This window comes from Neofelis nebulosa, chromosome 12 (genome assembly GCF_028018385.1).
Source record: "Neofelis nebulosa isolate mNeoNeb1 chromosome 12, mNeoNeb1.pri, whole genome shotgun sequence".
NCBI lineage: Eukaryota > Metazoa > Chordata > Mammalia > Carnivora > Felidae > Neofelis > Neofelis nebulosa.
The window spans coordinates 6,331,320-6,345,426 of NC_080793.1; the positions used below are offsets into that span (position 1 = coordinate 6,331,320).

The 14,107-nt window shown below is 52.8% G+C and overlaps 1 protein-coding gene across 1 annotated transcript in view; it reads right to left on the reverse strand.

Moving 5' to 3' along the window:
- HMCN2 (hemicentin 2) overlaps positions 1 to 1,128 on the reverse strand; it is a 145,772-nt gene extending 144,644 nt beyond the window's left edge. Inside the window, 1 exon segment of the mRNA XM_058693812.1 lies at positions 662 to 1,128. Within this exon segment, the coding sequence (XP_058549795.1) occupies positions 662 to 920 (259 nt within the window). The 5' untranslated portion in view covers positions 921 to 1,128.
- Between the last annotated feature and the right edge of the window lie 12,979 nt (positions 1,129 to 14,107).

Sequence of the window (14,107 nt, forward strand, 5' to 3'; positions counted from 1 at the left end):
GCTGAAAGTTAGGTGGCTGCAGGGGACAAGGCGCGGCGCGCAGGGGAGGAGGGCGTGAGAATCGGGCAGGTGGAGGCCACCCGGAGGAGCCGCCGTTTTCCTAGGGAAAACCGAGGGCCAAACCGAGGCAGGGGTGGGTGTGTTTGCCTGCCTCTGGGGGCTCTTTTGGCCTCCGAAGCCCTTGCTGGGAGCAAAGTCTAAGAAAGGAACAAGGAAGTCAAAACGCAAACCGCGCAAAAGCTCGTCGCGTGCCAGGCCCTGGGCACGAATGCGTCGTGATCAACGGCTCAGCAAGGGTTGGGGACAGTTCCCACCCCGTTTCGCTACTAAGGCAAGCGAGGCTCAGGAAGGTGAGGTCACCTGCTTCAGACCCACAGCCAAGAGGCTGGCTCTCGGTCACTAGGCCTGGGTCCGCAACCCCGCAACCCGGGAGGCGCGGGGCAGGGAGCCAGCAGGTTCCCCGGGGCAGGCAAGGGGAGGCCGCCCCAGGTGCGGGGGTCCGCCAGCGCGCATGTGCGGAGAGGGCGCCCCCGCCCGGTCGCGGAGCAGCGTGCGGCCCTCCAGGTGCGCCCGGGGCGCGACGGCCAGCGGGGGGGGGGGGGATGGGTGAGCGCCCACGACCGGGCGCCCGCGGCGCGAAGGGGGTCCGCGGGGGCGCTACCTGGGTCGTGGAAGGGCACCAGCGCGTAGTTGGCGATGGCCTGGCTGCGGCGGCTCAGGCTGCTCTCCAGGATGCGTGAGGCGCCGTCGAGCACCTGCATCAGGTCGTCCCACATGGAGCCGGTGACATCGAAGACGACGGCCAGGGTGGCGTCCCCCGTGGGGAGGGGCAGCGCCGGCCCGGGCTCGCCGGCCACCGCCGCCACCGCGGAGACCGCCAGCAGCAGCAGCAGCCGCCGCAGGAGCGGCGCCCGGGGCATCGCGTGCGGAGCCGGGGCGGCCGGCGGCCGCGGCGGTGGAGGCGCGAGTGTCGCTGGGCGAGCGCGACCGTCCCGGGGGCACCCAGCGGCCGCGGCGCGCGGCTGAGGCTGCGGCGCGGCGTCTCCCTCCGTCGGGGCCGGTGCGTGCGGCACGCGGGCTCACGCCGGGTCCCCCTGCTGGGAGCCCGAGGCGGGTCCTAGAGCCCACCCCGTTCAGGGTCACGGCCCGCCTCCTCCGCTCCCCACCCCCCCCCCCCCCACCGTGACTCAAATTTTCCCGGCCCCGCCGTTCACCAGTCCAGACCCGAGGTTAGCGGAGGACGCGGGGCGGACGGCAGAAGGGAGCTGGGGCCGCCGCCAAGGCGACGAGGGATGGGGACGCGCGGGGAAGCCGCGGACACCTGCGCTTCCCGCCGAAGGCGCGCCCCGCTGTGGGGGTGGAAGAGGGAGGGGCGACGCGACCGCCGGCCCAGAGGCTTGGCCACAGGGGGCCTTGGCTTTGTTGCTGTCCCCACCCATCCCCCTAAACCACCCCCCTCCCCTCCCCAACACACACCGACACTGCAAGGCCTTTTCTTTCCGCAGAGGTCCTCGCTTCCCAACTGTTGCAATTATTACCGTTATCATCAAGCCCCCTGAGTTGAGCCCCTACTGTGTGCTAAGCGTTTTTACATAGTTATTACTCCCTCCAGCGCTCGCTACAACCCTGGAGGGAAACCACGAACACAACCCCATTTTACAGATGAGCAAACTGAGGTTCGCGGTCCGCTGCAAACAGGCGAAGTCAGATCTGCCGAAGTCAGTCAGCTCTCAGATACCGAAGACAGGGATAGAAGCCGTATCTGGAAAGATTCCAGAGCCCCTGGGCTCTGCTGCCTCCCCTAAGTGTTGTAAGACTTCCTCCAGAGGAAGAGGGTTGCCCCTCTGTGATCTCCTGGCCTGTTTCTACACCTCTCTCCCCACTGGCTCTGAGCACCTTGAGGGCAGGGTTGTGTCTGGTTCCCCCAGTGAGCCCCCAGTTCCCAGCCCAGTCTCTGGCACAGGGTGGGACTCACCACATGCTGCCTGAATAGATAAGGGAGAGACAGTGAGCCTCTGCCTGGTTTTGAGAGCCATGTGAGAGAGAGCAGCTCGTCCCCACCCGGTCCCTCCTCCGAGACAACTTACAGGGACAGGCAGCCACCTAGACAGAGCTAAGGGCTCTGGGTCTGTGATTGGTTGTTGGGATGGGGGGAGGGGGGCATTCTCCAGCCCCTGCCCCTTCAGAGCCTCAACCAGGAGAAAGTCCCCTTCAATCTCAGCTCATAGCCCACCTCTGAGGCTGCCTCAGTGCCCTTGCTCTGTGACCCCACAGTCTGCCCGCCTCGTCCTAGCACAGCCCACACTATCACCAGGGCCATGTCCGTAGATCTGTCCCTTCCCCCCCCCACTGGCTGTGAGCTCTGTGGCAGCAGAGATCCAGTGCCTGGCACGCGACAGGTGCCCAAGGAAGGTCTGCCCCATGAATGGGTCAGTGGGGATCAGAGAGGCCTGGTAGCTGGGCATTGGTAACGGTGGGCGGCAGAGGGGAGGCGTCCCTGGGTGTCCTCGGGGACTCACTTCTAGACCAGGGCCTTGGTGGGAGCCAAGTGCCCCGTGAGAGTCTAACTCCCCGCCGCTCTCACGGAAGGTTGTGTCACCTGCACTTCCGAACGCGGGCTCTTTAAATCTCCGTGATTGGCCCCAGAGCCTGGGCAGGGCTGGGCCAGCTGTTGGAGAGAGAAGAGAGGCCCCAGCTGTTGGAGAGAGAAGAGAGGCCCCAAAGGCGAACAGGAGCCAGGATCAGGCAGGGCTCACGGACGGTGACATCTCAGGCACAGTGCAGGGAACGTTTGGGGACAAACAACTCCTCCGGTCATTGACTCCATAGACATTGGCTGAGCCTGAGCCGGGCGTCGGGCACTCTGCTAGGCACTGGTGGGGGAGGGGGGACACACAGATGCAGAAGATACGCTTCCTACCCTGGGGAGAAGAGACAAGTAAACAAATAATTCTAAGTCAGTGACATAAGTGCTAATAAAGGAATTACCAAGAGCTCTGGGAGCTCAGAGGAAGGAGTGGCTGAGCCTAAGGGGTCACAGGAGGCCGCAGAGTGAGCCTGAGAAGCCTTTCAGAACAAGAGGGGAAGGGCATTGGAGGAGAAGGAACAGCATGTGCAAAGACAGGGAGTCGCAAGTCACCCACGGCTAGCCCAGTGTGACCGAAAGGTGACGGCAGAGGAGGGGGCGAAGGCCAGATCCTGAAGGACCTTAATCGGTTTGTGAAGAGTGTGGGATTCCTCCGAAGGCACACGGGGGAGCCACTGAAGAGTGTCAGGGAGGGAAGCAACCGAATCCAATTTGCATTTCAGAAAGGTCACAGCGGGCAGAAGGTCAGAGGGTCGAACTTGCAGGCACCAAGAAGCCATAAACCTACTCCCCAAGGACGTAAGAGCAGAGCTGACCCCAGAGAAAACAAGATGCGTCGCCTTGGGCGGATCCCGAAGGCTTGTGGGATCATGGATTTGAGTCCTGAAATGGCTTTGTGAACTTGACCACGGCCCTCCCCCTCTCTGGCCCTTGGTTTCCCCATCCGTAGAATTAGTTGAGGGGGAGGGGGGCTAACGGGAGGACCCCCTATGGTTCTTGCATCCTAGCCATTCTAGAACTGCCTCCAGGAGCCCCTAGGAGGCACAGGAAGGATTCGAAAGACGTTCGAAAGACCCGCTCCGCTCCTGGAGACAAAGTCTCCCCGCTTGCCATGGAAGAGAGCCTTGGGCAGGTGCCCGTCGCTCCGTCCAGGTATGCTGCCCCAAGCATGGGCCTCTCCAGATGCTCAGTGCTGACCAAGATTGTAACTGTGGTCCCCCAAGGGGGCAAGGCCCCAGGACCGAGCAAGAGAGCAGAAGGCCCAGAGAAAACAACCCAGCCTTATCAATCAATTTCCATCCCGACCTTCCAGGCCACCTGGGAGCCCACATTTTTGAACTGGCGATAATCCACATTTTTCCCCTATTTCCAGAAGGAGCGGTCCCGGAGGAGTTCTTTGTTTCCTAACATACCACATGTTTGCTGTGGAGAACACCGTGGGCCTGGCCCATCCAGGAAACATGCACTGTTATTGTTCACCCCACCGCCCTCAGCCTTGGCTTGGAAATCCAGTCCCGTCCACTGTGTCTACACTGGGGAACCAAGACCAGATGGGTGGCTGGATCAGAACCCAGGGCTCTGGACACTTGGCCAAAGAAAAGCGGCCCCTCCCTACCAGTGGGCCTTCCTTATGTCCCATGCCCTAAATGTAGTGTGACCCCATTAGATTCTCTGATTTTCACAAGCACCTCTCGCCTCGTCCCACCCAGCCCTCTTCCTGAGGGACTCTGCCCCGTCCCTCTGGTGGAGGGCATTTGGCCAACCCTTACTGAGTGCCAGGCACTCTGCGGAGATCACCTCCTCATTAGATCCCCTCTAACAACGGCTAAGGTCAATATTTACTCTTCCCATGACCGATGAGGTAACTGAGGCTCGGAGAGGTGAAGTCCTGCATCCGGGCTGGATTTTGCATCACAGCTGCCTTCCTCCAGAGCCTGTGATCTGCCCCACCACTGCACGCTGCCTCTGAAACGTGGGGGTGCCTCGTACAGGGCTCCCAGCAAGCAAAACTTCTAGAACTAACGTGGAGTCTGGAGCACGGCTCCTCGGGCCGGACTTGGCCTCAGGTTTCAGACACTTAGCGCCTGTGTAATGCTGAAGAATACTAGCCTACCCATCCATAATTAGCCAAACTGCCTGGGCAAAATGAGATTCGAGAGAAAACCACCATGTAGGTAAACAGGTGCGGTTGCCCATCGCTCTGTGGACACACGCCCAGGGCCTGAGAAGTGGAAACAGTCTCAAAGCCTTGTTTTCTCTCTTCTGGGGAGGAATTAAAGAATGAAGGGAGGGCCCTGGAGGACAGGGCTAGCAGGGAGTCCGAGCTACTGAGGAGAAGGAGGAGGCAGGAAGTTAGAATCTGCATGACTGCCAAGGGCTCCAATCACTTGAGTGATTTACTGCCGAATCCGGTCCTTCTAGGGAACCGGCCTCCAAGTCACATGTACCGTAAAGAATGGTTTGAGACTGTCCCAAGAAATACTTGAGCAGCTCAAGAGACACAGGAACCCTTGCCCATCCCCATGTTTTCAAGAACAAATAATTAGATGAGCTAAACCAGAGCCAAGAGCTCTAAGACTTGCTCCCAGCTACCCAGACCCCTGGACGGAGTTCATGTGCCACCGAGCCCCAGATGCTGTCATCAGGGCAGAAAGAGCCTGCCTCATTGGCAGCTCACTGTGCTGGACGCTAAGCTGTGTTGTCATTTAAGGCCATGTTGTCACCTTTGTCATTGTCATCAGTGGCTGGCAAGAATGTCCAGAATGAGTTGAGGTTTCTTGTCCATCCCTTTTATTTTTGTGTCCCCTCTCTCCATCCCTATCTATCGTCTATCTATCTACCTACCTCATAATTTAAAATTCCATTGAACTGTTTCATACATTGTGACACACACTGTTGACTTCTTACCCTAAAGTCTTTCCCTCCTTCTTCCTGGAAAGCCTGGCTTTACACACACACACACACACACACACACACACACACACACACACAGAGCCCATCAGCTTTCTGATTCACGTTTCTACCCTTCCTCCATGTGACTTGTGGAAAAGTGACCCTTTCCTCCCGCCAGGGGAAACCTGATGGGATAGGTCACTCCTGCGGTCTCATCTGGGGAGGGGCATTTGATGCAGTTCTGGCCAATGAGACGTAAAGGAACATGTGCTGGGGTCTCCCCAGAGTCAGAGGACTTACACACCTGACTTGCAGTCTTATTCTAAAACAACAGTGATGAAAACGCTGTAATAGAGGCAAAAAGAAAGGGAACAAGGCCAAGAGGATGGAAAAAGAGAGCCTAGAAATAGATCCACACATATATGGGCAATTGATGTTTGACAGAGGTGCCCTCGGAGAGAGGAAAGTCTTTTTCAGCTAATGGTCTTAGGACGACAACTGGATAGCTGCCTGGAATTACAATGAACCTGGATCCCTACCTCACACCATACGCAAAAGCTAATTTGAAATGATTCCTAGGCCGAAGTGTAAAAGCTAAACTATAAGTCTCCTGGAAAAAGAACCACAAGGAAGAAAGAGCCCTTCTTCTTCCACTTGATATCGTGTCTGTCTAGGACTCCTGGAACTTTGCAGCCTGACACCACAAGGAAGCCAGCCTGACGAGAAGAGAGCTTGGGAGCTGCCCCGTGTGTGGCTTTATCATCATGCGCGATAATGCACTTCCTTCTTGGTTAAGGCACTTGCCTTGCATTCTCTGTTACTTGCAGCCAAAAGCATCCTCACGGAGACATGCCCGTCCTCTTGATTTTCCTTCATATGGTATACAACTTGATACAACTGTTTCTACTCAGGCGGCAAACAAACTAAGAACACTGATCGTCATGACTAGTTTAAGGGAATATCAAACAATTTTTCTATATCTACGTTTCTTCTCATGCATTGCCTTTGGCCTCCAACCCTTGGGGCAGGTGCTAACTTACCCTGAGGAAAGAGCTGCAGAAAAGCGACCCACAAGAACATGTCCCCAAAGCACAGAGACCACATGTGACTCTGTTTCATTCAGAGCCCCAAGCCCTATACAGCACCTAGCGGAGCTCAATAAATGTTGTGCGGATGGATGGACGGATGAACAACAAAAGTCCAAGCCCTTTCCCATGCTGTGTTATAAACCCACAAGCTTTATCGGGACAATTAAATTCCATAAACCGTATCCTTGTTCCTTAACCAATTCTCCCTAATTTACACTCTCCCATTACTGGAACAATTCCCCCCAGATGTTTGAAGAATGTGATCAGAATTGGACAGGCTTCTGGTGGGGACAGGGTCATTAAAGAGCGATGCCCCCAAATCAGGACCCTTCCTGTCACAGCTGTGGCTCTCCTCCTGTCATCGAAGGGCTCACCATTAGCACCACTTCCGTGTTATGTGGCAAAGGTGAAGGAATTTGCTCCAGAAGGCCCCTGAGAGACAGCGCTTGGCTCAGATAAGATGACCCTCGCCCTTTCTCGTCGGTTTATTAGCTTGGATTGTTCAGCAGACCGGCTCTTGTCGACCAGGAGATTCTGAGAGCCTGCCCCCCAAGTAATGGAAGGGAAGCATGACAGCCACGAAAAATCATGGCAAACATTTAAAGACGCCGGGTCAGGAAAAGCAGGGCGTAAGGGTGTAAGGTGGGGCAGCCGCTGTGGAAGCTTGGCATTTCCTCAAAAGATTAAACGTGGAATTGCACTGTGGTCCAGAAATTCCACTCCTAGGCAGAGACCCCAAAGAATTGAAAACAGGTGCACAAACACGAGGTTGTCCACCCATGTTCATGACAGCATTACTCACAACAGCCGACAGGTGGACACAATCCAAACGTCCATCAGAGATGAACAGATCCACAGAGTTTGGGCTAGCCAAACAACAGAATGTTATCCAGCAATAAGAAGAAATTACCCATGTTTGCCAGAGCACGGATGAACCGTAAAAACATTATGCTAAGTAAAAGAAGTCGGACACGAAAGGCCACGGGTTGTATGTTTCCATTCACATGGAATCACCTAAGTAGAATCTGGAAATACCCAGAATATGAAATAGGCAAATCTTTAGAGACATAAAGCAGATGAGTGGGGGCCGGGGGTAGGAGTGGGTGAGGAGTGAGTGTCCCGCAGGTATGGGGTTTCCTTCGGGGTGATGAAAATATCCTGGAACTAAATGGAATTGCTGATTGCATACATAACATTGTGAGTGTCCTAAATGTCACTGAATTGTACACTTGAAAATCATTGAAATGGGGGCGCCTGGGTGGCTCCATCGGTTGAGCGTCCGACTTCGGCTCAGGTCGTGATCTCACGGTTCGTGGGTTCAAGCCCCGCATCGGGCTCTGTGCTGACAGCTCGGAGCCTGGAGCCTGCTTCGGATTCTGTGTCTCCCCCTCTCTCTCTGCCCCTTCCCCACTTGCTCTCTCTCTCTCTCTCTCTCTCATTCCCTCTCTCTAAAATATATAAATAAACAAAAAAATAAAATGATTGACATGCTGAATTTTATGATATGTGTATTTCACCACACACACACACACACACACACACACACACACACAGGCAAGGCATGGATGCCTGGGGAAGATGGGTGGAAAACCAAAGTAAGGCTTCTGGAAGGCCCCGGGGAACTGGGGAGGGTAGCTCTGGGAAGGCTGAGCCCAGCCCCTATGAGGGGGGGGGGGCGGGGGCGGACGATGGATTCTCCCACCACCCTGGAGCCCTGCCCCCCAGCTTCCTTTAACTTCTTGCCCATTCAATTTCCCCTCGGGAAGTCTGCACCGAAGGATCCATAGTGTCATGGAGATAGCGGCAATCAAAGAAACAGATCAATTAGGACAACTGAGCCTTGACAGCTGACCTTTGATGAAAGCAGAGAACCGCAAAAAGAATCAGATGAAAGGTGTTTAAACTAATGGTGCCTGGAGCTGCTTCCCCCGAAGCCCCAACTGGGAAATCTGAAGGACAGAAATGATGCTCGCCAGCCCAGACATCAAGCTGCGACCTTCTCAGCCTGGAGAGGAGCGGCTTGCCAAGTGGCAAGATTTATGGGGTGGACTCCTTGCAAAAGGAGGTGTGATACTTCCCATGTGACATTTAGTGGAAACAGGACCACATGGCCGGAAAAAGTTCTGGCGGGGCAGGGTGTGAGCTCCAGCCCCTCATCATCAGGCTTGTTCGCGCCTCGTTAACGCCAAGTGTGGCTCTCTAGCTCGTTGTGAGCACCCAAAAGCACTGCTTAAATGAGCAAAAGTTAGCTCTTGCTGTCTTCAGTGAAGAACACTGATCTAGGGGCACTTGGGAGGCTCAGTCGGTTGAGTGCCCGCCTCTCGATCTCAGCTCAGGTCTTGCTCTCAGGGTCGTGAGTTCAAGTGCTGCAGGGGGCTCCCCGCTGGGTGTGAGGTCTTCTTACAAAAAAAAAAATAAATGATAAAGAACACTGATCCCTTCCTTCCGATAACCGGGCCCCCAGACTCCCCCCAACCACAAGATGATCACACGACCCAGGCTGAACTAATCGTCTGGTCCCAGCCCACCAGCTCCAGCGATTGGTCTAGAGATGGACATGTGACCCCAGCACAGGCAATCAGCATCCTTCCCTGAGATGTTTCTCCCAGGGAGGACTCTTGTATCTGGGGTGGTGCCACTCGCAGGCTGCTAAGGGGATTGGGTCTGGCGTGGGTTGCTTCCCCTTTTCCTCCAAACCTCTCCAGTTACGACCCCGCCCCGAGTGGGTCCTCCCACAACTCTGTGAGCTTGAGGAAGGGAAAATCAACATTTTTTTTTTTTTGATGTGACCAGGAAACGGTGTTCACTGAGGGAGTCGATGAGCTGCCCTTGGAGGAAGCCCTCCGCTTGGAACACAGCACTTCCACGATTAAGGACTTCCTGAACTCCCAGCTTGCAACACGCTGTTGCCAAGTCTCCCCTGCGGGCGCGGGGCGCACAGGTCTGTGCCTTCTGGGAGTGCCACGAGGGAAAACCCACTGCCACCAGCTCCTGTAGGTTGCCTCCCATGTGAGTGCATCAAACGGGACAGCTTGGCCGCTGTCTGACCTTCACGACCTGCTCGGCAAGACGTCACAGCCGGAAGAAACACAAGTGCGACATCAGTCAGGTCGATCTTTACGGAGGACTTTTAGGTGTTGGCAAAGGGGCCATCACGCTTCACGATACCCGCTCTCCTCTCTCCCCATGTCTCCCCAAAGACGTCCCCTTCCCATAGCTGCACCCCCCAAATGTTTCTCCTCCTTTCCCTCACTCCAGCTCCCCTCTCCCTTCCGATTATTTCCTCCTTCCAATAGCAATGAAAGTGTTTTATTATGTATTTATTTGTTATTTATTATTTTTTAAAGTAATTAGTGCAAAGTAATCTCTACGCCCCAAGTGGGACTCGAACTCATGACCCCAAGGTCAAGAAAGGAGCTCCCCCTTTTTTAATGTTTATTTATTTTTGAGTGAGAGAGAGAGAGAGAGAGACAGAGTGCAAGCGGGTGGGGGCAGAGAGAGAGAGAGAGAGACACAGAATCTGAAGCAGGCTCCAGGCTCTGAGCTGTCAGCGCAGAGCCCGATGCGGGGCTCGAACTCATAAACCACAGGATCAGGACCCAAGCCGAAGTCAGATGCTTAACCGACAAAGCCACCCAGAGATCCCAAGAGGAGCCCTTTTTTTTTTTAAAGTTTATTTATGTATTTTTTGAGGGGGGGAGGGGCAGAGAGAGGGAGAGAGAGAATCCCAAGCAGGCTCTCCACTGTCAGCAGGGAGCCCAATGTGGGGCTCGAACTCACAAACCGTGAGATCATGACCTGAGCAGAAGTCAGACACTTAACCAACCAAGCCACATTTAGACTTGTCCCACCTTCACCCATTACCCCTCAACGAGCCCACAGAAAACACCAAAATGTTCATTAGGAAGTCAAGGATGGGGAAAGGCAGTGAACGCCCAGACTCCGTCAACCTTCCCTCCTCAAAAATGTCCTAACGAGAACATGAGGACAAGTGGGTTCTAGGCATACACGCATTTGGATGTACATAGGTCATGTCTGAAACTCAACCACGAACCGTAAACTCCCCGTTAGGGGCGAGGGGGACTGACGAGGGTCACACTCATGGCGTGTCTGCCTCCCAGGATGATGCACTGAATGACACCCGTGCCCCCATGAGGACTCAGCCTGTTGGAGACCGAGCTATCTTGTTCTTCACAAATGGCATTTTGTCTCCTACGTGACAAACGCCTACAGGCGAGGACAGCTTCTCTCAACTGATTGAGCTAGTAAATAGAAAATCCGCAAGGATATCCAACTGGACACCACCGTCAACCCCCTATATCGAAGGTGTATAGAACATTCCACCCAACAGTATCAGAATATACGTTCTTTTCGATAGCAGCGGGGACAATGGCCAAGGTGTGCCGTATCCTGGATCATAACAAACCTTAACAAGTTTCAAAGAATTAAAGTACGCAGAGTATGTCCTCCAATCGTCATGGCATTAAAGTAGAAATCAAGAAGGAAAATGAAATTACAACGTATCAAAATACTCAGGATGCAGGTAAAGCAGGGGAACGTGTATAGCATTAAAGGCTCATGTTAGAAGAGAAGCAGGGTCTCAAACCAATAATCCGGGTTTCCACTTTGAGACACTAGAAGAAATTCAACATAAATCCAAAGCATAAGGAAGGAAATGGAGATTACAGCGGAAATCAATGACTCTGCTATCAGAAAAATTAGGGGGAGAAAAAGTATCAGCGAAACCAAAAGCTGGTTCTCTGAAAAGATCAATACGGTTAATAAACTTCCAGCCAACTGACAAAGGCAAAAGAGGGAAAAAAAATTACCAATATCGGGAACGAAAGGAGAGATATCACCATCACAGACATTAAAGGGATAATAAGGAAATAGTCAAAACAACTCTGTACACATAATCCCAATAATTATATTGACATGAACAAATCCCTCAAAAACTGCAAAGTATCAAAACTCGACCAAGGTGAAACAGATAATCCGATTCATCCCATAACGAATAAAGAAAACGAAGTTTGTAGCTTGAGAACCATCCAGAAAGGAAGACTCCTTGTCCAGATAATTAGTGGATAATTGTACCAAATATTTAAGGGGGGGGGGGGGTGGGAATTCTTCCCGATGAAAGAGAAGGGAACACTTTGTCACTCAATTTATGAGACCAGGATTACCCTGAGCCCAAAACCAGATAAAGATATGCAAAGAAAGAAAACTACAGACAAACATTTCTCAGAACAAAGACGCAAAAATTCGCAACAAAATATTAACACCAAATTCAGAAATTCATATTTTAAGAAATACACCAAGCCGCGCCTGGGTGGCTCAGTCGGTTGAGTGTCCGACTTCCGCTCAGGTCATGATCTCACAGTTCGTGAGTTCGAGCCCCGCGTCGGGCTCTGTGCTGACAGCTCGGAGCCTGGAGCCTGCTTCCGATTCTGTGTCTCCCTCTCTCTCTCTGCCCCTTCCCTGCTCATGCTCTCTCTCAAAAATAAAGAAACATTAAAAGAAAAGGAGTAAAACTCTCTTTTTTCACATGACATGATTGTCAGAATAGAAAAGTCCAATAAATTTACTTCCAAAAAGCTCACAAACTAGTTTGTAAGTTTACCATAGAAGCAGAATCAAGGTCAACACACAAAAACCCATCGTATTTCTATAAACTAGGAATGAACAATTGGAAATTAAAATTTTAAAGACACCATCTCACATCAGGTCCCCCAAACGAGACACGTAGCTATAAATCTAACAAAACCTCTACAGGACCCACGTGCCCAAAATGACAAGGTGCTAATGAGTGGAAGGAAAGAAAATCTGAAGAAATGGAAGAACATATTGTGTTTACGGACTTGAAGACTCAACATAGGAGAGATGTCAGTTCTCCCCAAATTGGTCTGTAGAGTTAATGCAGTTTCAATACAGATCTCAGCAGCCTTCGAGATCTAAACAAACCAGTTCTAAAACTTCTACTGAAAGGCAAAGAGCCTAGAACACGCAAGACAATTTTGAAAAAAAGAAGAAATTGGGAGGAATCACACGCCTCGGTGTTCAGCCTTACTCTACAGCGACGGTTATTAATCAAGCCAGGGCAGGACTTGGTGAGGGAGGAGCGACAGAGATCAATGGAACAGAGGAGACAGTCCAGAAACAGACGCTCATAATCACGGCCAGTTGATTCTGACAAAGGTGTGAAAGCGATTTCACGGAGAAAGGATAAACTCTTCAAAGGGTGGCCTTGGGGGCAACTAGACATCCATATGCCAACACTAACAACGATAAAAAAAAGAAAAAGAAAAAAAAAAAAAAAAAAAAAGAACCCTGACCTGGTTTATACAAAACCAACGGGCAGGGGCACCTGGCTGTCTCAGTCCATGGAGCACGGAACTCTTGATATCGGGGTTGTGAGTTCAAGCCCCACGTCGGGTATAGAGATGACTCAGATGTCCCTCGACAGGTGAGTGGATCCCTCCCTGTTACCCTGCAACGCGGGAATGATTACTGACACAGGCGACGACCCGCATAGCCAGAGAGGAAGAAGCCAGCCTAAAAAGTTTATAGGCTGCAGGTTAGTTCGCCCTTGGGAGTTTGGGGTGAAATCTGAAACCGGCCCCCTGCACTCAGAAGGCAGGGAGAGGCCAAAGACGGAGTCAGGGCCCTCCTGATGGGCATCTGGCAGGCTTACGAAGCAAGGGAACTTATTTAGGAGGTTTGTCTTAGGGACAGCAAGATGAGTAGATCTCCCCAGCCGCCAGCAGAATGCTAAAAGTTTCTAAAGAGGTTTTCTGGGGCCCATCGCATACACCGTCCAGACACCTCCAAGACCCCTCACTCTCTCAAAGCGGTGTCCCTGAAGAGCGGCTCCCTCTGTGGGGACAGGGGGTGGGACGTACATTCCGGGGACAGGGGAGAGGGTGAGGAGCCTCCCATTGTTCTGCTTCGGCTCGAGGGTCAGCAGGCAGTCTTGTCCTCTCGATGACCAACCCCAACAGTGCATGTGTTCATTTACAGGACGTCCTCAAGAAGACAAAAACTCTAGTGGTCTAGACAAGAACCAGTCCGTGGTTGCTGTAGGTTAGGAGTGAGGGGGGCCCGTGACTGCAAGAGGCAGCCTAAAGGCATTTTTTTGAGTGTTCTCAACAGAAGTGTTCTGGATGCTGAAGGGGGTGGCGTTGACCCAGATTTAAACATGTGCTAACACTCACAGAACTTTATACCAGGGGCGCCTGGGTGGCTCAGTCGGTGACGCGTCCAACTCTTGATTCCGGCTCAGGTCACGATCTCAGGGTTTGGGGGATCGAGCCCCGCAATGGGGCTTGGAAGTCCAAGGTCATGCCGCCCACAGGTTCAGTGTCTGGAAAAGATTTGCTTCCTGGTTCATAAGATCCCTGCTTGGGGGTCCTCTCTCTCTCAAAATAAATAAATAAGCATAAAAAAAGAAAAGAAAAGTAAGTACGTTTTACTGGATTTTAATTCAAAACCTTAAAAAATAGAGAAGCCCAAAAAGATTAGAATAGAAAGGGCTATCAATCTA